The sequence below is a fragment of the Trachinotus anak genome, unplaced genomic scaffold (assembly GCF_046630095.1).
Source record: "Trachinotus anak isolate AG129_WGS33_773 ecotype Australia unplaced genomic scaffold, CSIRO_AGI_Tana_v1 ptg000005l, whole genome shotgun sequence".
In the NCBI taxonomy this organism is placed as follows: domain Eukaryota; kingdom Metazoa; phylum Chordata; class Actinopteri; order Carangiformes; family Carangidae; genus Trachinotus; species Trachinotus anak.
Genome location: NW_027273856.1, coordinates 23,443,834 through 23,465,281, shown reverse-complemented (window position 1 = coordinate 23,465,281; position 21,448 = coordinate 23,443,834). Strand labels below are relative to the sequence as shown.

Below are 21,448 nucleotides of genomic sequence, written 5' to 3'. Positions count from 1 at the left end.
AATAACTTGGGTTGAGTAACCTCCAGCTGATGACTATTGCACGATGACAGCGAGAAGGAAACACCTTAGATGCTCATATTAATAGTAAGGTTCCAGGATGACAAACAAAACGATCCAGTGTCAGTTTTTCGAAACTTAGAAAACAAAATAGTGACAAGGAACTCCATGCCGTTTTGATGTGTAAGAATGGACGTCTGTAGTTTCCTTTTTCCTTCTTTGACTCATACCGCCCAGTCATTGCTCAACAAGACTGGCTTGTTAAAGAGTTCATCTGACAAGTCAAAGAAAAGATTTCATAACATCATAAATCACATTCGGGAGTCGAAATGGTGAATGCTGTGAAAGGTGCCTATGTCTGGATACAATCTCTTTAGATTGCCTCTGCAGCTCAGGTGTTTTCTCCACAGCACTCTCTTACATTTTCCTTATTCATCCACATACATGTCACTCCACCTATCAAGGGAAAAAAAAGTTCAACATGCTCAACCATTTGGATTTATTTAAAAAGGGATTTGATTCAGGTAAAAGTTTTTACAGCTCATGAATCAGATGAGAGAAGAGAGAGACAGAGAGAGAAGGGACATCCCCTCAAGTTACATCTGTTCATATTACATCAAAGCTTCTGTTGTTACAAAACCGACAGGCTCATTTTAACAATGTGGAGAGTTTCATTTGACACAGATATCTGTCACTTGAAAAAAAATTAAAAAATAAAAATAATTGCTGGCTAGAAAATAAAAGCCATTGGAATATTGCTTAAATAAACAGTAATGTTCATGTATTTAATGTGAAAACATACAAAATGATGGGATTTGTAAAAAAAATAATAATTTTGACACACTGATTACAAAGACTGGATGAACATCCTAAACCAATTTGAAGTATAGAAGGGAATATTTTATTCATTAGACAAATGACAGCATATCAGTTTCATTTAACTAGTTTAGGGTTGGTTAAAATAGTTTGTCAGCTTCTGATGTCTGATTAACACAGTTTACACATTGTGGAGCCAGTCACACAGAAAGAAATACACTCTTAACAGATTAAAGATGTACTTGAACATTTTGGGTCTATGTTTTTCTGTTTCTTGCCCACAGTTAAATGAGAAAAATGATACCACTCTTAAGTCAGTGCAGTAAATATGATGCTGCAACCAGCAGGTGGTTAGCTTAGCTTAGCCTAGCCTACCAGCACCTCTAAAACTCAGTAATTAACATGTCATGTGACTGAAGCAGAACATTAATCACACAGTGGTTTTATGGGGAGTTGCGCACCATTTCTTAGCTTCAAATATACTGGTCAGACGTGAGTGGCTCCTCATTAGTGCATTTTACCATCTGCAGGAACAGTGACCACCAGTACAAGTCTGTGGCGTTACTGGGCAGCGTGATCAAGCATCAAACCTCTTCTCTCTTCACTGTAGCTAAGTGTTCGTCATGGACAGGTAATTCGGTTGTAAATGACAAGACATTTCATTGGCTCCGTGTGTGAGCCTCTATGACAACAGCACAAACTCCTAACTCCACCCTATTCTTGATGTTTCTTCTTCTTTTTCTTGTCCTTTTTAGATTTCTTCTCTATCACCTCCTCCTTGTCCTCTTCTGCAACATCGCCCGCCTCCTCTCGGTGTTTCTTTCTCTTTTTCTGTACAACCTCTGATTCTACAGTTTGCTCGTGTCCATTTAGTACCTCGCTTTCCTTATGGTGCTTTTTAAGCTTTTTCTTCTTGGAAGGAGGCAGCTCCCCACAGTTCTGCTCCACACCAGAGGTGGAGCTGCAGTTCTCGTCTGTGGCTCCTTCGTTTTCTGCCATTTTCCTCTTTTTCTTCTTTTTCTTTGAACGTTCCTGCTCCTGGTTCTCGTCATCTTCCACCACGATGGCAGCATTACTATTGTCTTCTACCATTTCCGGCTCATCGGCAGCCTTTTTCTTCTTCTTCTTCTTCTTCTTTTTGGGCTCCTCCATGTCGTTGTTGCTACTGTGGATGGGACTCGTTTCCTCAGATGGACCAGCCGACTCAGTGGTCTCCGCCTCCTCTGGGGATGTCGCACTCTGGGCCTGTCCCCGAGCCTTCTTCAGCTGAGCCATTCGCTGTGCAAAATACTCCTGCATACTGAGAGTACTCGTCACAGTCTTGGTGATGGACTCTGTATCCAGCTCAGAAGTAGCAGGGGTCACATTCTCCTCCCCATCACCCTGAGAATCACTGCTGTTGCTGTCCTAGACCAAAAACACACAAATGACAATAAAGAATTAGGCTTTCATGCAGCATTTAGACAATCTACACAGAAATAGACAACAGACAATGCTTCGCCCAGAAGCTTAAGTGGCCGTCAATCAACATGCAGAGATTAACCAGGAAGGTTTAAGCGAGTGAAAAGAGAAATACGATGTTGATGCAACAATAGGTGTTAAAAGGATCACCTTAAAATAAGCATCACAGACCTGTCACACCTGACATTTTTCATGGTTTTCCTTACAACACTACGTAGTTCCACACATCCAGCTGTGTGTCCTTGCGCAGTCAGCTCCTTCACCGCTGTCCCTCTGCTACAGCTCTTCGATAGTAAAACAAGCTACAGCTGAGACTTTTCCCACCAGAATGAAACAATATCTGTGCGACGAGGGCAGTCAGACAAAAAACACAAGTGCTGACAGCATGCAGGAGAATCTGTTCAGTTCACAGAGCGACGGTGCTTCACTTCCTGATATTTACACTGTATCAGTATCAGCAGATTACTGAATGATTTACTGAGGAAAGGATTCTCCTTTAACACAGTCTTCAATTGGAAAATGAAGTTTGACAACAATTTATAGCTTGAACCTTGAGAGCTCTTTAGGGAAAAATCTGAATGGTAAACAACAGAAACACTCAGATACAGACACAACAGTTCTGCAGTAAATATAAAATTAGGGGTTGATTTGTGTTGGGTGTTTTTTTTATACATATGGAATCACATTTCATGGTGTTTCTTTATCTTTCAGCTAATGCTGCTTTGAATCTACTTGTAATGTTATTCCTCTTAGTTAATGCAGCTTTCTGGTGTATATATGTCATCATGATTTTGGGACATGAGACCTTTCCGCTTATAACACGACATAATTGCGTGTCTGCCAAAAACACAGCAACATCACTGTCGCTGATTTTTTTTTTTTTCTGCTAGAAAATGGTCCACACCTGAAGGGAGGAAAAAAAAAAAAAAACAGACAGGAGGTGATCCCTACACCAACATTAAAAGTTAAAAGTGAGGAAAGAGCAGCAATCATTTGTTTTGGTTAAACTATCTCCAGTCTGGGGACGTGAGCCAATCTGGTCACCGACTCATCTCTCCAACCTTTAGGCTACACATTAAACAATGCCAACTTTACAACTGTGAAACACAACATGGTCCAGGTCCACAACTCTACAGCATGAACAATTTGTCACCTCACCCCTGCGACCCATTTGTCTTCATTTTCCTAATGGCCTACTCAATGCATAATGATTCGTCCAGAAGAATACAGAAGCTCCTCCTGAGAATCGCCCTAAACAATACTGCTGCTCTGTGTATTGCCTCAGAGATGGCCAAGTGGACGGCATTTTTCAAACCCTACAGATGAGAGATAAATTGAAAAACATTGTTGTGGTGAGTCACCTCGTGGTTTGGCCTTTAAACTTTTACATGCAGATTACACTATTTTAACCCTCAACGCTGATTGAGATAGACAAGCTAACTGATGGTTGGGTAAAACAATGTGGATGTAGATGTAAACAGGTCTTGTGGGACCTAACAGACTGAAATACCAACCAGCACTGGGCTTTCTCCAGGGCTTTACATACACTATATCGGATTTTGGCTAATAATTCAGTTTCTTAGAAAATTCAGGATTATCAAAAGTGTTGTTTCTTTTAAACCAGCCACCAGGGACTTCTGTGAAACCCTGCAAGCTATTTGTCTTAACCCACTAAGAGTCAATATATTTCCATAAAGGAAACGAGCATTGTTTTTGCCGGTAATATATTGATTAATACGGTAAAAAAAAAGATTGCTCTGCTAATATACCACAGGCATATTTTTCTCTCTCCTTGGGTTTTAAATTACACAAGGAAGGTAACATAAAAGACTTTAACTGATCTGACTGAGTATTACATAACATGACTACATCTAAAGCTATAGTTGGATTCAGACACCTCGCACTGACGTGAAGGACATGATTGAGGTTAAATGACATGGCAGGTGTCGAAACACACCAACAGAAGTTTTCTGCCACCTTAGACCTCGGCGAGAAAGAACCCCAACTTCTAACAAGGGGGCTAAGACCCTTCAGGTGAGGTGCCATTAAACAAAACTTTCCAACTTCTCAGAGAAAATCTATACTCCCTGTTACTGCACAATGGCATCCTCTCTGCTTGGGAAAGTGGAGATGGGGCTTAGAGCTGACAGCGCCAAACAACATGTAACTGGGATTTGGGAAGATGGCTGGGGGCCACTTTAGAGCTGCCTGTGAAATTACTCTCAAGAGAGGGAGAGGGTGAATGAGCGAGTGGGGGAAGAGGGGAGTGACTGAGAGAGAAACATCTTCATCAGGGGAAAGTGGCTGCAACTTGGTATGTGGTTCATCCTCACTGCCTGGGGATCTCCATTAGACTCTGATCTGACAGGGGGAAAGTGCTGCGCTGAGCACAGGCTGCACACACACACACACACAGTATAAATATAATGTTACAGATCCAGTCAGTTTAACTGGCAACCCTGGAGATTTTTGTTGGCGAACGCTCAGGGCAACGTGTCACAAAGAAACAACTCGGCAGTGATGCTTCAGATCTTGTTTCCCTATTTCCAGGTGTGTGTTATTTTCTCTGGCCTGTTATCAGTCACCTTTACTGTAGGAATTCAATGACTGTGAGTGCCACAGCACGTTGTGCACAGCAGGCACAAGTCGACATGCAATTACCATTATAAGCTTCACAATATAATCATGCAAAAAATAACAATCCCTCCAAAATCATTTATGAATTTTGTCCTGTAGGATCGATATATTATGCTTAGTTCTTTCTAGACCATTGTCACTAAGAAAATATTTTTGTGTTTAGTTTTCATACAATAAACAAAAATTGTATAGAATTGTATAACCTCTTTGAGAAAAGGGCAGGTGCTTTCAAAAAAATACTTGGCAGGTGATTGGATGACCCATCTGTCTATCACAGTCTAACTTCAACCAATCAGGTTATGCATCATTCCAATTTTTTTTTATTCACTACCAGCAGAGCCAGTCTGTAAATCAAACTCTTGCCAAAGCCACTCGTGGAAGAGCAAAACTTCTTTTCCATCGAGAAAAGCTGTCGGCCACAAGCGAATAGCTTGGAGTCTGGCAGGATGGATTCCCATTTACGAGAAATCCAGCTGCCACACAAGGTTTGGGGTGATGTTAAAAGCTAAAACATGTAACAGCCGCAAGCAGTTAGGTGTTGTAATGTCAGTGAAGTGACTACATACACAGCAATATCTAAATATTGCTAACATAAGCTACTCGTCATACCAGAGCAAGTAAGGCTGTAGAAGAAATATTATTCCTTATGAATTCAACCTTCTTTCCAGAAAATATGGAGAGAAAAAGGATTTTTTTCTATTTTTTTTTGTGAAAAAACACAAAACAAGTATGTGCATACTACACCAAATTTTTAAAGGGACATTCTTATTTTCTGTGATACTAAATGCTAATATAAAAGGATTTGAAAGAAACTACCACCTACATCTGAAAAAGGATTTAACCATTTCACAAAATCTGTTTACATAATTGCTGGGATTCGAAAAGACTAAAAAAAGCCAGTCCCAGGCTAGAACACAGTGGGGTTGACAAGTAGAGGGTTGGAGAACACACCTATATCTAGCCGTGTCTACTCCTCCTCCTCCTCCTCCTCCTCCTCCCAGACCCAGAACCCCAGGAAAAGGATGCGCTCAGTGCACTGTGTGCAGGTCTGAGATAAGGCTCCTTCGGCAGAGGAGCGGTCTGGCTGGCTATCGGGCCCTTCCTGCTCCGCTCTCCCCCCTGGCGGGGGCTGGGGCTGGGCAGGGAACACAGGGAGGGCCCGCAGAGGGTCCCAGAGAAAAGGAGAGGGTGGGAAGACATTCAACAGGCCGCCTCCTTCAAGACACTCCAGTTCTATCTCTCCTTGCTAATGTAGCCAGTGGAAAGCCAACAGTAAGACATGTGCCAAGGTGCCAGGATAAGGAGGCCAACATATTCAGGAGGAGAGTCAATCAGGCCAGCAGAGGGATGGTGGAGAAGGTTCACTAGAGTGCACGTGAAACTTTTTGACACAACAAGATCAGTAGAGACTAGATGCGAAACCTTTATAGACCAGAAAAAAAAACAGCTTCATGTCTATTTATCTCTAAAGACAGAATCAGTGCTTGTAGAAAATGTCCTGATGAAGTCTTTTTCACACATGATCTCAATCCAAGGCCCTTTAAACTGGGACTTTGCTACTACTGAGTGCAGACCAACAATTCTTTTAATATTGGCCAAAAGGAGGGTTTCCATCCAAACGCAGTGAAAATTTTTATTCTCCAGAACAAATTCCATTAAAACATAGGTGCAACAAGATAATGCAATTAAGGACAGTCCTACCTCAAAGAATGAAAAACAATGTGGAAAACGAGATGGAGATATATTTGTTTGTTTCAATCGTTACTTGAAGAAACGTCTCCTCAGTCTCCTCATCGCTCCACAAAGATGTGATGTTTTGGTCTGTCGTCTCTTCAGTGGAGGGAAGCTTGAGCTTGAGTAGACACTTAGATGACGTTGCACTTCATCACATTTTTCTTTTATCGATACACCAACTTTTCCACTTCAGCCAGGCATAAATAAACAAATACAAATATATATATATATATATATATATATAAGATATTCCAAGATTTTTTTCTTATTCCTGGCATTTCCACTCAGGCAAATGAAAAATGCAGATAAAAACAGGTGGATGGTTCTATTAATTCATGGATTAGTGCTGATGCACTGATAAAGCCAGAGAATGTGTCTGCTTACAAAATGAGTGTGAATTGGAATGCCTAACTATCTGCAGTATTGGAAGGTTTTTATGCACAACCCTACAGACGTTACTTCTTTGTAAAAAAGTAAAATAAACTAATAATTCATCATTTGACACAGTCAGATAAAATCAGGCTGATAAACCAATCAGATCAAAGGCTTATAATTTGTTTCAGTGGTGAAAAATCAAAACCTAATGTAATATATAAATACAAGGTTGGAAAGTTTACTTGTTTTAGATTTATGAAGTTATTAAAAGAGGGTAAATATGAACAGTTGTGTATAACTAATCAGCTTTTCAAGGTATACAGTCACCTTCTGGCTCACATGTTAATTAGCATTTGACAAAGCTGCAGTTGCTCATTTATTTTCTTAAAAACTGCCTGTTTGCATTACTTGCTTTTTTTTTTTTTCAATAAATTCTAGCCAATATTGGTTGGGTCTGTAATTGCATGAGTGTGCCCTCATTGTCCTGCCACAATAATAAATTTGGCGATACTCAAGGTCTATGGATCAGGTCCTGATTAGCCAGCTGTCTCTCCCTGATGAGCACACAGGTCCAGCAGCCCATCCTTCATGAGCCTGATGTGGGCGGACAGAAAAACAGGTGGATACCTTATTCCGTGGTAAATAAGCAAACTCTTCAGTTGACCATCAATATCTTTTAAGTAATCAGTATCACTGCCTTCAAACTCATCCTAATGTTTATCTTCCTTTTCGGCTGAAATAATGTTTACGCAAAGAAACAAAAGTTAAAAACTATAAAAGGATGTACCATAAGTGCAGTTAAATGCCACACATGGAAGCTTCCACAAAGCAATATATTTGCTAAAGGCATACTTTCTCTCTGTAGTTAAGACAAAACACAAAAAAATGGCTTTTGAAAAATTGCACTTTGTGCCCAGTGCGAGAACGTTTATCATAAGCAACAAATGAAGACAACATTATGCATGCAGCGTGACTACCCTGTGCTTGTTCAACACCGCAAACGCTTGCCGACAAAGCCCTCCTCAAGAGCACAGGGGTCCCCTCACCCCAACCTCAGAGAGGGAAGATACAGTGATTATTTTCCCCAGCTGTGATTTATTAGATTAAAGAGTCAGTGATTAAACGGTAGTCGGTGGCTGTAAACAGCCGAGAGGGCTGGAAAATCTTTGGGCGGTTAGCTTCACCAGGCGGTAATTACCCTGGCCCCATGTATTCTAGCTTAGGCCGTAACTAAGAGACGGACGCCCTCTTTTTCTTTTTTTGTCCTGCGCTAATCTGTAAGTGTCAGCGAGCTGGCATGGCCAGGAGGGAGCAGTCCACACAACTGCCAGGGAGGTAGGTGGTAAATGTGTGGTGTGAGTGCGTGTGTGTCTTTGCAGAAAGGAGGAGGAGGGGGAGGCGTTTGGCGGGTCCTGATATTTTCAGCGGTAGAAGCAAAAGGGCCCGTCAACAAACGTGCTCAAGAAAGGGAGAGCTCTTGCTTGAGGCAATTAGATGTTATCTGAGAATGAATTAGAGCTCCTCAGCTCCACAATAAGCCAAACTCGCTGCAAGAGTGCACTGGCCCATTCAATGTGCGCCAAGCACACTGAGGCAACGCACGTTTACACCGGCATCCCCTTTCAACAGATCAACGCTGCAAGGTAATGGACAACCGAGCCAACAAGAAAATCTCTGCTTTGGTGCCGTATTTCTATTTATACTGTCAATTATACTCAGGAGTGGGCCTCTGCAGTAAGTGAATTATGATCCTGTTAGTGAGGACAAACAGACAGTTAACCTTGTGAGGAAAATGCGCTAAGTACAATCTGCTGAAACAAATGCTTTAATAGCTAAAATAGTCAAATGGTTGACTGTCTGTTACTAGAAGTCATGCTCCGGTAAAACGTCTCAGTCTTGTGATTACAGCTATGGCCATGTTAACCAAAACATTTTTATGCCTTATCAGTAGCTGATACACATCAGGATGAGAAAGTTCAACACTACCTCACGTCATTGTTCACAGGCCTCAGATGCAACCTAAGAATTCTGTACTCGGTACTAGAGTTCAACATGATTTGTGTACCGAAAACACATTCTGCACTGTCAGCAAAGTGCAGAAGATGCCTTGCCGACGCATCTGCCAAACGCTGAGGGCCCCCAACCCGCGTCGTCCCGGCTCCGTATTCCTTAAGATGGTGGTATCGGGGGAGCCCCTGCTGACGTGCGATCCTTCATGTGGACGACGCGTGGGCAGGAAAAACTTGCAACAGGTGCCACCCGATGAGGCCTGATCCTCGGCCCTTTGTGCCTGAGAAGGAGTGGGAGTGGGAGAGGCCGCAGGGGTCACGCTGACCCGAGAGCAGAGCGCGCCATACCAACTGTCTGACTGGAGGCTTCCAACGTCAAAACATGGCTTGTACCAAATTATACTCGACCATTTTTCTTTCCTGACATGTTTGGGGGGGGGGTACTGATCTAATAAACTGGTCAATGCTGTAACAACTTCAATGTTTCTAACCGTCAAATAGTCACAGTCCACCACAAAACTTAATTCTTTCTTTGTAGATATGAAAGGTATGTTTACTGTACTGACTCCATTTAGAGTTTAGACAGTAAATTGAAGAAAATTCACTGAAACAATTCATTTTTAAGTTAATTAAGTTTTACTAAGGAGTCCTCAAAAAACATTCCTGGAAGCATAAATGAAAAAAACCTAACTACTTTCTTTACATTCAATATTCAAAATGTCATACATTACATATTGTTTTCAAAACAAAGACAGAAAAAAGATAAAACTGAATTTTGTCGTTTTGAATGCACAAAAAGAAACATAGAGGAAAATGTAGGTGGAAAAATAAAACTATGGCTTGTTTCCACCTTTCAACTGAGCTGGCGGCTTTAAAAAATGACTAACTTTTGTTGATGTATGAATCGGCGGGGAGTCTATTTATCAGCGGGCCCTCTGCGGTCGCCCGCTTGGGTCCCTCAAGTCACAAGCCGCGTCGCTCCCCTTTGACTGATTAATTAGCCAATCAGAGGACATTTTTCACTGGGCGGCAGAATGGTTTATTTCAGCTAATGCCGGGCTTTCGAGCTGAGGCCCGTTGGAGCCTCGTCGGCTCTTTCGGCCTGCCTGAGTGGCCGGGCAGAGGGGCAAGGGAGATAAATCAAGCTGGGCTGGCCCTCCATGTGGCTCCCCTAACTAAACCCCCTGAGGAGGGCACAGAGAGCCGGGGGTGGCGGAGAAGGAGGAGGAGGAAGGGATGGGGGGGACGCAGGACGGCCAGGGGCACTGCTCGCCCGCCGATAAGCACGGGGAGCACAGGGCTGCCAAAGTGCCTTCATTTAGAAGTGGCCGGGGCTTTTTGATATCTCGGCAGAGAGAGCCTGTCGTTTGTCATACAGTGAGTAATTGTGTTGAGGGGCACAAGAGGAGGCAGGAGAAGGAGGGGGTTCGCAGGCGTGGGATGGGTGATGGATAACAGAGAGCCGTGTAGATGGACAGGTGCTCCACCACAACTTGATAACCCTCACTGGTCAGGGAGTGTAAATAAGGGTTTTAAGCATACATTTTCAGGTGGCTACATGAATGGGTTGAATGGTGGTCATCCAATCATCTTGTACACAATGTTACATTAAGTAATTCATGAAAAAATTCAGTAGGCTACACTCGTTATTTCACTGTGTCAGGTATGTAGCTAAATCAACATTGCTTATCTTATGCTGCCGTGTGTATAATTATCTTTACACTGTACTATGGCTCAAAAGTTTCCTTCAGAATTAATTAAGGTCTATCCCATCAAATTTTATAGTTGTAGCTCAAGTGTGTTAAAAAAAAATAATAATAATAATTTGTCAGTTTTCTTTAGCTTCTACATGTGATGGAAGAATTTCAAAAATCTCCTGGCACATTTTTAATACGACATCCAAAAAAAGGAAAATGTTAAAAGATGTCAAATTAACTTAAAAAAAAAATACTACTTTAACCTTGAATACAGCTGTTCAGTCAGGTCGTAGGATTTTTATGTTAACTTTAAAAAACTAGTTCAGGTGAAACATGATGAGACTATCTAAATATAACCAATTAACACTAAGGGGTTTATAATCTGTCCCATCTGCTCATGCGTTCTTTTCAACACATCCAGTGCTGCCTTTGATGAACAGAGGCATGTGGGAGTGCTGAGTGTGTGTGTGTGTGTGTCTCTGCATTTCGGGGGAGTGTTGTGAGCAGCGATAAGAGGCGAGCAGGAAGCACATCACTGCAGAGGAAGGAAAACCCCAGCAGTGGGGAGGGGGTGGTTGGAGAGGCAGCAGTGGGTGGTGGGTGAAGTGCTGGAAGATTCATGAGGGGGAAGGTGGGCCGTCCTGGAGAACCTGATCCAGATTTGGTCAGGCCTCCTGGCCTCACTTCGTCAGGATGCAGATATGTGATAATGCGACTGGTGGCAGGTTGAACAAACTACAAATCGACTCCACCAACAAACTCAAACTCCCAGTGTCACTTTGTAGCAATACAGCTGTTTGGGGTACAGAGATTATTGCATGTGCGCGCACATTTTTGTGTAATGGCGGACGACTGTAAGCACCGATCAGTGCGAGCCGAGGGTCACTAGCAGTGTCACGCACACACTCACACGACGCTCGCTGCACAATGCCTAAAGCTTGATTGGTCCATCACCCTCTTTACCTCTTCCCAGCAACCTCAGATGTTGCTGGGCTTCAACACAAGGCCTCATGGGAAGCCATTGTAATTGTGTTCAGTGTTTTCGATATGGTCAATGGTGTCCCTCCTGGCGGAAAAATAACAACCCATAACCAAACGATTAGGGAGAAAATGATGGTGTATATTGCCTGCATTTCCAATGTTAATCAGCTAGGGAGCAGCGGCCATTGTGATGTTATGGCTCAGCACCTGCAGGGGAATAGACAAGGGTTTTTCCTTGTACAATTTATGGATTTCAAGATGCCAATTTCTTCAAGCCAAATGCTTGAGATAAACAGAGGAAGCCAGCAAGAGGCTTTTCTGTGTCTCTCAGTCCACAAGCTACATTTATCATTGTCCTTGTGGCTCTGTATGGGGTCAGCAGAACTTATGACTGCAAAAATAAATGGGGATCTATTTATTCATAATAAAATGGCAGTTTTGTGTCACGTTTCGTGTCTTTACAATTAGAATTCCAGTTTATGTGAGTGCAAAGTCAGAAAAACAGTCCCACCTGTTCTCCATTTTAGTAGAGCAGTAACATTTTTGTGGCAGCATCTGAAATCTCACTAGAAACTAAAAATGCGTTACAACCCTCACTGTATTTCAACTTAGTGAAAAGATAAGCAAGTGTTGTGTCTCAGTTGCAGTCCCTGTTAATTTCCCTGTTTAATTTCTGACAATAATAATTCAAGCACTGTTTTAATCCTCAAGTATCACATCTCTAATTAAGGCACCATACAAATGGAGACATTAAAAAACAGGTTTGTTTTGTTCTTGATTAGTAAGCCAAGAGGAACTTACTGGGCTTGAAATCAACTTGCACCTGTCTGAGCCTGAAAGCTACATTTCAAAAGCATGAGGCCCAGCATAACGCCAAATGGCACAGGGACATTTGAAGTGATCAACCACCAACGCCAAGAGCAAAAAGACAACTTTTTCTTTTTTTTTTTGCACGCGTCATCATTTCAGATTTCTGCACACCTCACCGCAATTTTGATTTCCCTTTAATAATGCCCGCTAGCACACTTAACTACCTGATGTGAGCGCTCCAAGACAGAGGCAGAGAGGAGAGGAGGGGGGCTGTGAAGGAGAGAAGTAGGGGGCAAGAGTGCAAATCCTTTAACTGGATTTAGGTGCTGCTGCCGCCATCAGTGGCCTGTTGGCAGTGTTAAAGCTGCATGCTGTGACACGGCTAATCTAAGGCCACGGGCTGCTCAGGAGCTGGGCCCTGTAGAAGCAGAGGGATCACGTGATACTGCAGCGACTGATAGAGGCATCAGCACCAGTGGTCATCCTTAATTACCAAGACAGAGGCAGATAAGCTCAAGCCACCTGGCCAGAGGTATCCCATCTCCTCCCCCTGGTGCATACTTGATTTTGCCTCGGTTCAGGCAGGTCAGAGGCCTGACCTCTGAGTTTACACAACTACTGCTTCACTACAGGAGTAACTTTCATCTTGCATCAGGGATATTCTCTCTAAATCTAACTGGATACAGTACATTTTGACTTTAGTACAAAGCCCGGCATCCTGCTTGTTGAACTCACTGATGAACTTTGGAAATAAGTTATTTTTTTAAGTATGTTTATATTTCTTGTCATGCTTCAATTTTATACCCAACACTTTATATTCTGTTTATAGTTGTTTTGTGTTCATTTTGTGTTTCTGCTTAATCATTTTTCATATTGGATTAAATATCTGTCTGTTTGGTTTTTTTTGGGTGGATATTTGGATATATGTTTTATGACTGAGTAAAACCAAACCAAACTTTACTTATAATGTTGTAAAGTGAGCACTAAGTGCACATGAGTGTACAGTATTTTTTTGGTTCTTCCTTAATCTTGATTTTTTTTAATGTATTTGCCTTTGTTTGCAAGTTAATCTTTTATTAAAGTGACACAAAAAAATATATATGATGATTTTTTTTTTCTTTCCTGCCTAAATGCAACTTTAAGGCAATATAGGAAATCTTGATGTCTCTTACCTGCTCTTTCACAGCTCTTGCTCTCTTCCCAAAGATACAATTAAGGTCTGTTTCACTACGGGAGGACAGGTCCTTTCCTAAAATAAAGAAAAGAACAAACAGACTTTATAAAACATCTGAACAATTAAAAAAATAAATAAATAAATAAAAATTCTGTTGCGCTATGGTTTAGGCAGATAGAAACAAGGCTAATTTCACCAACACAATAAAATAAATAGAAATTGCCAAATATATATATATATTTTTTTTTTAATTTAAAAATCATTACAGTTTCAATGTAACAAAAGGTGAGCAAAGACAACTTAGTCACATTTTCTACAACACACACAGAAAACAAACATAAAAAATTTAGGTAATATCTGAGGCTGCAATGGTTTTATCCAGACAACCTGTAATAGTTGCAGTTCGAAGCATGAGTGCATTAGTGTGTGGGGTGGGGGGTGCTCTCTAAGTAAAGAAAGAGGAGGTTTGCATGGCTTGCTTCTTGCTCCAGGGATAAAACGGCAAAGAAAAATAAACCGACGCCAAGGTCTGCCACGCCACGCCTCCGGATTCCCATTTTCAAGCAGGGCCTCAAAGACTCCTGGAGCACACAGTCGTCTGTCTCAAGCCCGGGTCCTGTTCGTACAGCTGCATCCTCTTCCTTCAGCAGGGCTCTGATAACACTTGGTTATTTATTGCTTTTAAACCTCTATCTCCCCTACTCTTGGCTTTGAAAGTCAATGCACATGCAGGTCTAAGAAGTAAAACCAAGAAAGTATGTTGAAAACTAAAATAAATGAGCAGGGGGGAAGGGGGGGCCTGTGGTGTTTGTCAACTAGTGAACTGAGGTCAAACACAAAATTATGCCCAACCTGACCTTTCTGCCATTTGGACGAGGAAATACCTGTCAAAATTCTCAGGCTTTCAGGTGAAAGTGCAAATAACAATGTTCTGATAAAAAGAAACTTTACCCTACGTTTCCCTAACATGTTCAAAGGTGGCTGGATGCCATTTCGCAGGCTGATGACATGGGCACTGCTGAAGTGTTATTGAATACACGCTGGTTTCCATGGTCACCAGTGAAATGACAACAAGTGTCACTACAGATAACTAGTCAAACCAGACCAACAAATCTCTGAAGCTCTAACTGGCAAATACACAAAATTATCCAGTCATATCAGTCATATCTGTATTTAACACAAATGTGGAAGCAGATGTGCTGGTTCTAGGGGAATGACTGAATAACAGAGCTTATTGTTAGAGTTAGCTCTTTACGTTGAATACATGTAATATAAAAACCTGTTTAGCTAAAAGCCCAAAGGCTGTGGTGAAACCAAGTGCATGGAGCAGCCAATGGAGAGCTGTAGTTAAATTCTGCATCAGCCACCCTCGCTGCCCTGACAGGTGATAGATGGAGGCAGCAATTAAAACTGGGTTACTGGTTTATGCTGTGGGCCCCCGGACCTCAGCAGCGGAGAATTTGGTGCCTTTCCCCACAAACAAAGGCCATCAATCCTCAGTGGTGGCAGTGAGGGAGCCAGCATGAACAGGATATCAATAAAAAAAAAATGCAGGAGAGAGTGAGGAGGAGGCCTGCACTGAGAGGGAGACTAAGATGTTTGGTGGTTATTGCAGCTGTTTTTTGCCAAATTTAATATCAAGGGCAATCAATCAATGAATAAGTAATTACTATAGGAGACTTGTATTTGAGTGAGAAATCATTGAGCTTAGTAACTGGTTATAGAGTGAGCCTTTTATAATGACTTTTTATCTTAAAGGCCATAAAGTCAGCTATTTAATGGCAGATTCAATGGTTGACCTCTGCCTGCCCATGGAGAACCTGTGCACATCCTGAACTATGAGAGTTGTACCTGACTTTTTCAATCTCTCATGTAACCAGCTTAGCAACACTAAATCCATTACCAAGCCTTAACTTGGCAACAGCTCCTCAGGGAGGGGAGTGAGCATCAGAGCAGCCAGTGGAAGCATGCAAACAGGCGTGGCGGGTTACATGTTGCCAGGTAATTCTTTGGTTACCCATGCTGATCTAGATCACAAACTGGACACGGTGAGGCAATGTCAACAGGAGGAGGATCGTTAAATAATTAAATGAGACAGGACTTCCCGTGGCTGTCGGATCAGACATACTTCCAAAATTTAAAAACTCCTCAAAACCCACGGTTTCACAGTCAAAGTGCACTGAAACTTCATGCCTGTCGGGCCACTCAAGACAGGCGGAGAACTGAACTCTCAAGTTTCCAATTAAGGTATGAGTCGTTTATGGGCAAACAAGTCGTGCGAGCGTCCCTTCTGCTCCATGGCAACAGTTGCGGGCCTCTTTGAGTAGAGACCGTTTAAAGTTGTTATGTTGCAAAACACAGCTGCATTGACAGGTCGACAGCGTAGGTTGAATTTCAGTGAAAACATTCCCACCTGCTTTTCCCCTTTAATCTGCTTCCTTCTCCACAACCTGACAAGTCTGAGAACATTAAAATGATGGAGGAGAGAGAGAGGGGGGAAATGTGTGAGGTGCTACCTGCTCTTCCGCCTCCGCTGACATTTACAAACAGATAATGGAAGGGATCTCCACAAATGGATTAGAACTTAAAGCCTTGAGGGATCAGACTTCATTAGTTGACAACAGGTGGGGATACAAGAGCATCCTAATGCAAAGTCGATAAAAAGCCCAAGATCACAGTCAACAGAAATGTTCGGGGGCGTACAGCAGACCATTGAGGCCGTCTTATGTGGGGTATTGTTTGAGGTCCTCGCTCAGGGGGTCAATAAGGCCATTTGATTGTTATATACTAAGATCATATCAGATCAAAATAGAAATGATAACTTATCTTACATTCTGATCATGCTGAGATAAGAATGTTCTCAATAAGATAAACGGGAAATAGTATGAATTTAGTTGGACTAACATTCTCTTAGTTGGTTAGAAATCTAAATTTCCAATGCATGGTTATGTGTGGTAACATTGCTGCTTCGCAAGTTGTCTCTTAATATCACTTCACATGGTTCAAACAGACACAGGCTCACAAAACGGGACACAAACTGAGACAAAGGTGTGTCTGTGTGAGTCACTAAACTTTCAACTTGTGCAAAAATCTTGTCCTTATATTATTTGTTGTTCATTAGAAGTATCCATTAAGAGTGAAGGCAGAGAGGAGAGGCGTCCGGCAGGAAGTAAGAAAAACCAGGAGTCATTATCGCACCCCTCATGTCTGTGCTTCATGTCTTCACTCTGCCTTGGTGTCAGGGACAGGCTTTTTCTGGCTCCTGCCAAATTAAGATCACAAAAACAGGGAGAGAGGGTCTGGGGGAGAGACTGAGGCCACGTTTTATCTGGACAGGTCATCTAATGGGTCGTGAAGCCCCTGGGAGGTGTTGTTTTTGGGGGGCCGGTAAATGGACATGCCAGATGCCCCAAACAGGAAACAGGAAGTTGCTATTGAATGACGTAAAATATAAAAGGCTCTTCCAGGTGAGGCAAAAGTTGAGATATTTTGTTTTCCCATGCACGTTGACCTAATGAGGTAGATCTGAACCCAGTAATACACATTTATAGATCCACTACTTTTACATATGTGCACATTTGATGAGGACCTACACAATTACTGTAATTTAAAAAAAATCATAATTCATACACGTTGAAGTTTAAAATGTAAATAAAATTTATAATTGCAACACAAAACCACATTACAACAACACAAGACTGCTCATGTAATTACTAAAGTATGCTGCACGCTTAATTACAGCGACTCAGCAGTAAAATATGGGCTAGTGGTTATTCATTGTTGTCTCCTGAACCGCAAACTCCTCCTCATGCCTATCAGTGTACTTGGCCTTGACCAGAAAATCTTAACTTCCTGACGTGTAAAGGAGTAATGAAAGTAGAAGGGAAGAGTTATTAATAACCTCCCCTAGCACTGACCCGGGCCAACTGACCCAGCACAGGCTGACAGAGCTCTGAGCAGCGTCTGTGGTCTGAGCCAAGTGCATAAGGCTCAACGAGGGGTAAAGGAGGCTGTCTGTCTGCCTATATGAGCAGGTGGTACATAGGTTTATATTCAGTATGTGAAAAACTGAAAAAGCAGAGGCGCCAATTTTAGTTGGTGGTGGAAGAAAAAAAGTGCTGATCTCAAATCAGGTCCCAGTTTTCCCTCAAAACTTGAAACAGAGGAATGAATACAGAAACTGTTTTACAGTGTAATGACTGATCAGAGCCAGAAAAGAAAACACTGTGTGCGTCTTCCCAAGCCATGTTTATGCCTCTAATCTGTCTTCTGTCTGCTGCCCAATGACAAACCCACCTTTAGTAAACTTCATGTAATGGACCCTCTTTTTGGAGGTCTTGGATTTCTCTTCCAGGCTGAAGCCTTTCGGCTCATCTGGTGGAGGTTCTAGGGATAATAAAGAAAATTGAATTATGGTCACATGTAGTTACAAATTTTAAATATTCAGTATCATTCCACCTATCCTGTACCAGCTCCTATATAGCACTAGTCTATATGTGCTTTGTCCTCTGGCATAGTGATAATGATGTTCATTATGCTACAGTGACTATATCCTGACTTTACTAAATGTTGCACTATGGCACCCCCTACTGTTCAACTCCTGGACCAACCAACCAGAAAAAGCTGCACGTTAGTAGTTTGTTAGAGTCACATGAGGCACAGCTTGTTGAGGCTGTAGCTGCTGTTGGGAAGGTTACTATTAAAAATAAGTACAAACATATATGTAAGTATTAACAAGAGTCAACTCTAAATGGTGATAAACATGCATGGACCATTTCTATATTACTACTCACCGAATAAATAGATAAAATATTTAGTCACAAACATATATGAAAGTATAATATCCTTTGGACGAAGTGTAAAGAGCAAGTTAATGCCCAATTTTAGCTTGAACGCTTCACAATTAAAACAGCCCTTCTCCACTGCACGGTACCGGCTCAACTCTACTCCACTTATATTTTTTGCTTTTTCATCAGGGAAAAGTTGTGGACAGTGCCCGGTACTTTTCTCTGTGTCACTTCCACTGAGGTCCCAAGTGAGCTGAGGCGATACCAAAAAGTGACATGAAAACACTGCAGACTACTGATTGATCTTAGAGGATCGTCGCTACTCTGTCATCATTGTGCGAGACGGGACGGTTGAATAAACTCGCCATTTTTCAAACAGTCAAGCGACTGTAAACCGCTCTCTGTAGCCTGTTACATTTCTGTTAGTTATGGTTCAATACGTTCAGTATGACAACCTGCAAAATCATGCTGTGGTCAACTGAGGATGTGCAGGTGGTTCTCTGCCTAGTATCCCTTCAATATCCACCATTGTTCATGTATGTGTCACATTGAACAATAGCTTTGTGTGTCATTGCTATAGTAATGAAGCTGCATTGAGGGGGTACTATCTGCAGTGGAAAAAGAAGTATCTGGTGCCAAAAGTAAGTAGAGAGTAACCGCAGTCACTCCATAGAGTTGACACTACAAATAAATTCTATTATACATGGACTGCACAGCTTAACTAAACTTTGTGTACACACCGTTGCTGTTGTTTTGACCATGGCAGTTGTTCAGTTGAGCAAGCAGCTCATTGAAATCATCTTGGTGGGCAATCCAGTTGTCCTGTAAACACAGCAGATCTCAACACAACAGAACTGAAATACATCTGTTCGACATTTTCATGTAGATTTAATCTAATGTGTAGATTTAAAGCATTCATACCAAAAGGCTTGCTTTAGGGTTGTCACACTAGTTGCCAGTTTAGTGGTAATACTGGTGATGATGATGATGGTGAAAGCTGGATGTACACCATGTCCTGTGTTGCGCTGTCACTAATGTACACAGTTTTATGTGAATTTGGGTGTGGGGGGTTTTAAGCATTGTTTTCATGTATTAGTATAACATGTTTGTGTATTTGTTGCATTTAATTTTTACGTGTGCGTTCTGTGTTTTACTTCAGTTTTCACCTTGAGGACAATAAAGCTGAAGTTAGACAGCTTGCAAGTGGACCCGCCATATGCCTCTTAAAAACTGGAGCATCTCAACTGTGATCGCACCAGCTGTGCACGGCTCACAGTTTCTGATTAAAACCTGCGTGCAATTAACTTCCGACAGCAGCACCAGGAGGAAACAACACAACGCAGAACTGCAAATATTTGCATGAAATGAAGTTGTTGCCTGTAAGTGTTTTTGATAACAATGAACTTGAATTATGGCATCTGTCCATGAGAAAAATTACTGTAATACTAGTCTAATGGTACTATGGTGCTTTTATTTCAGGTATCAAGGGGCCAATCTTAGTATTTGTGTAGCACATTGTACTGATATATTATAATTTTAAAAGGGAGACTGCAATATTCTTCTAGAAAAATGAGTAGTAATTGTTCAAGAAGTTCAAATAAACCTCCTTATCACATCACATAAGAATGCACCGTTCCCAAGCATAATAAATCATCAAGTGTTTAATGAGCTCACCTCATAGCTGGCATTGGCTCCAAGCCCGTAGCTGTTATTTTTAACTTTTACTTTGATGTGGTCGGTGGAGCCTTGCTCAGTCCTGCCCAGGCCCTTAACATGAGAAGACATAACAATATGTGACACCAAATCATACATTCACTGTCCATGTCAAAAAAACAAAACAAAACTATGGCTCATTGCCCAGCAGCTCCCTCCCCCAGGTCTTGGTCTGGAGCTGGAAACAGCAGAGCTCTATCTGTACACTTACCTTGCCCTTGGACCAACCCATTCGCTCCAGCATCTTCTGGCCAAATTTGGAGTCATCATTACTCCAGGTGCTGTTTCTGGGGTCAACAGACCACTTCTGTTTCCTCCGGGCTGGAAAGAAAGCAGCAATATTATTATGTAACAGCTAACCAACACAACACTAGATAAAGGATCAGGAGAAGCAACTTGCACTGCAAGCTCACTCTGACTAGTCGATATGCGCACACACAAATCTGATTACTGTCCAGATTTGAGATAAGGCAGAAATATGATGTGTAACAGTCACTTTAGGTTACAGCTACAGTGAGAAGAGGGAGTCAGCGACCATATTTAACCCTTTCACACCGCTGTTACACTGTTTTACTGTCCTGCGTCTCCGTCCTTACAATACACACATTTCAAAAACTTATAGTAAGCTGGTTTTATTTGGTCAGAAATGCGGTTTCTCGGTGTCGTGTCTGTAAACACAGTGACTGACAGCTGTCATCGTTACGGGAAGGAGAGCAGAGGCGATGTCCCAACCATGCACCGAGAGAACAATTTGCCAAGTTTGTTCGAAGGGGACCGTAAATAAACCAAAACTATTCGTCCATTAAGGACAACACATTAGATAAAAATAAGCTGATGACGAGTTATTCCAGATAAGATGAGCTACAAGGGAAAACACGTGTGTACTCAGAGCGCTGTAGCTAATGCTAATGCTAGCTACCGGGAAACTTTTTACTACATACTGATTATTTTCGGAAGAAAATCTCTTGACAGTGGGTAGCGACGGTTTTTATGAACACAAAACATAGAAATACACATAGTTACAATGAAAGAAAAAGGAAAATATACATCAAAACTGTAGAAGAAATTTACATACGCTCAGCAAGCATGGACATCCTGGGGTCCTTGAACAGCTTGAGGAACGGCGAGGAGGCTTCCTGTAAAAATGCCTGAAGACAATGTGTGACCACACGGGTTGTCTGTCGTAAACGTGTACTTATAAAATAATATTTATTATGTGTCGTATTCCATACGTATTGAAGTGTATTAATTAGTCTT

General features: G+C 41.8%; 2 protein-coding genes across 3 annotated transcripts in view; one reads left to right on the top strand and one right to left on the bottom strand.

The window, feature by feature from the left end:
- rps12 (ribosomal protein S12) overlaps nucleotides 1-21,448 on the top strand; it is a 177,963-nt gene that overhangs the window by 6,642 nt on the left and 149,873 nt on the right. Inside the window, exon 1 of one of the 2 annotated variants that reach the window (XM_071479108.1) lies at nucleotides 14,930-14,933. The exons of the other annotated variant lie outside the window; for it this stretch is intronic. The gene's annotated coding sequence lies outside the window, so the exon portion shown is untranslated. Of the gene's footprint in view, nucleotides 1-14,929; nucleotides 14,934-21,448 lie in introns of those variants that run through there. 2 annotated transcript variants of the gene reach the window in all.
- pinx1 (PIN2 (TERF1) interacting telomerase inhibitor 1) lies at nucleotides 483-21,344 on the bottom strand. The gene is made up of 7 exons (XM_071479100.1): nucleotides 21,267-21,344; nucleotides 20,403-20,512; nucleotides 20,153-20,245; nucleotides 19,219-19,300; nucleotides 17,988-18,077; nucleotides 13,690-13,766; nucleotides 483-2,220 (listed from the first exon to the last, which is right to left on the bottom strand). Exons 1-7 carry the CDS (start codon nucleotides 21,283-21,285, stop codon nucleotides 1,528-1,530), a joined length of 1,164 nt encoding a protein of 387 aa, XP_071335201.1. The 5' UTR covers nucleotides 21,286-21,344; the 3' UTR covers nucleotides 483-1,527.

Bases quoted from the DNA above. Each gene is read 5' to 3' on its own strand.
- pinx1 (XM_071479100.1), bottom strand. The intron at 20,246-20,402 runs GTAAGTGTACAG...TCTCATGTTAAG, and splicing joins TGGGTTGGTCCAAGGGCAAG to GGCCTGGGCAGGACTGAGCA. The intron at 18,078-19,218 runs GTGTGTACACAA...TATTATCCCTAG, and splicing joins TGGTCAAAACAACAGCAACG to AACCTCCACCAGATGAGCCG.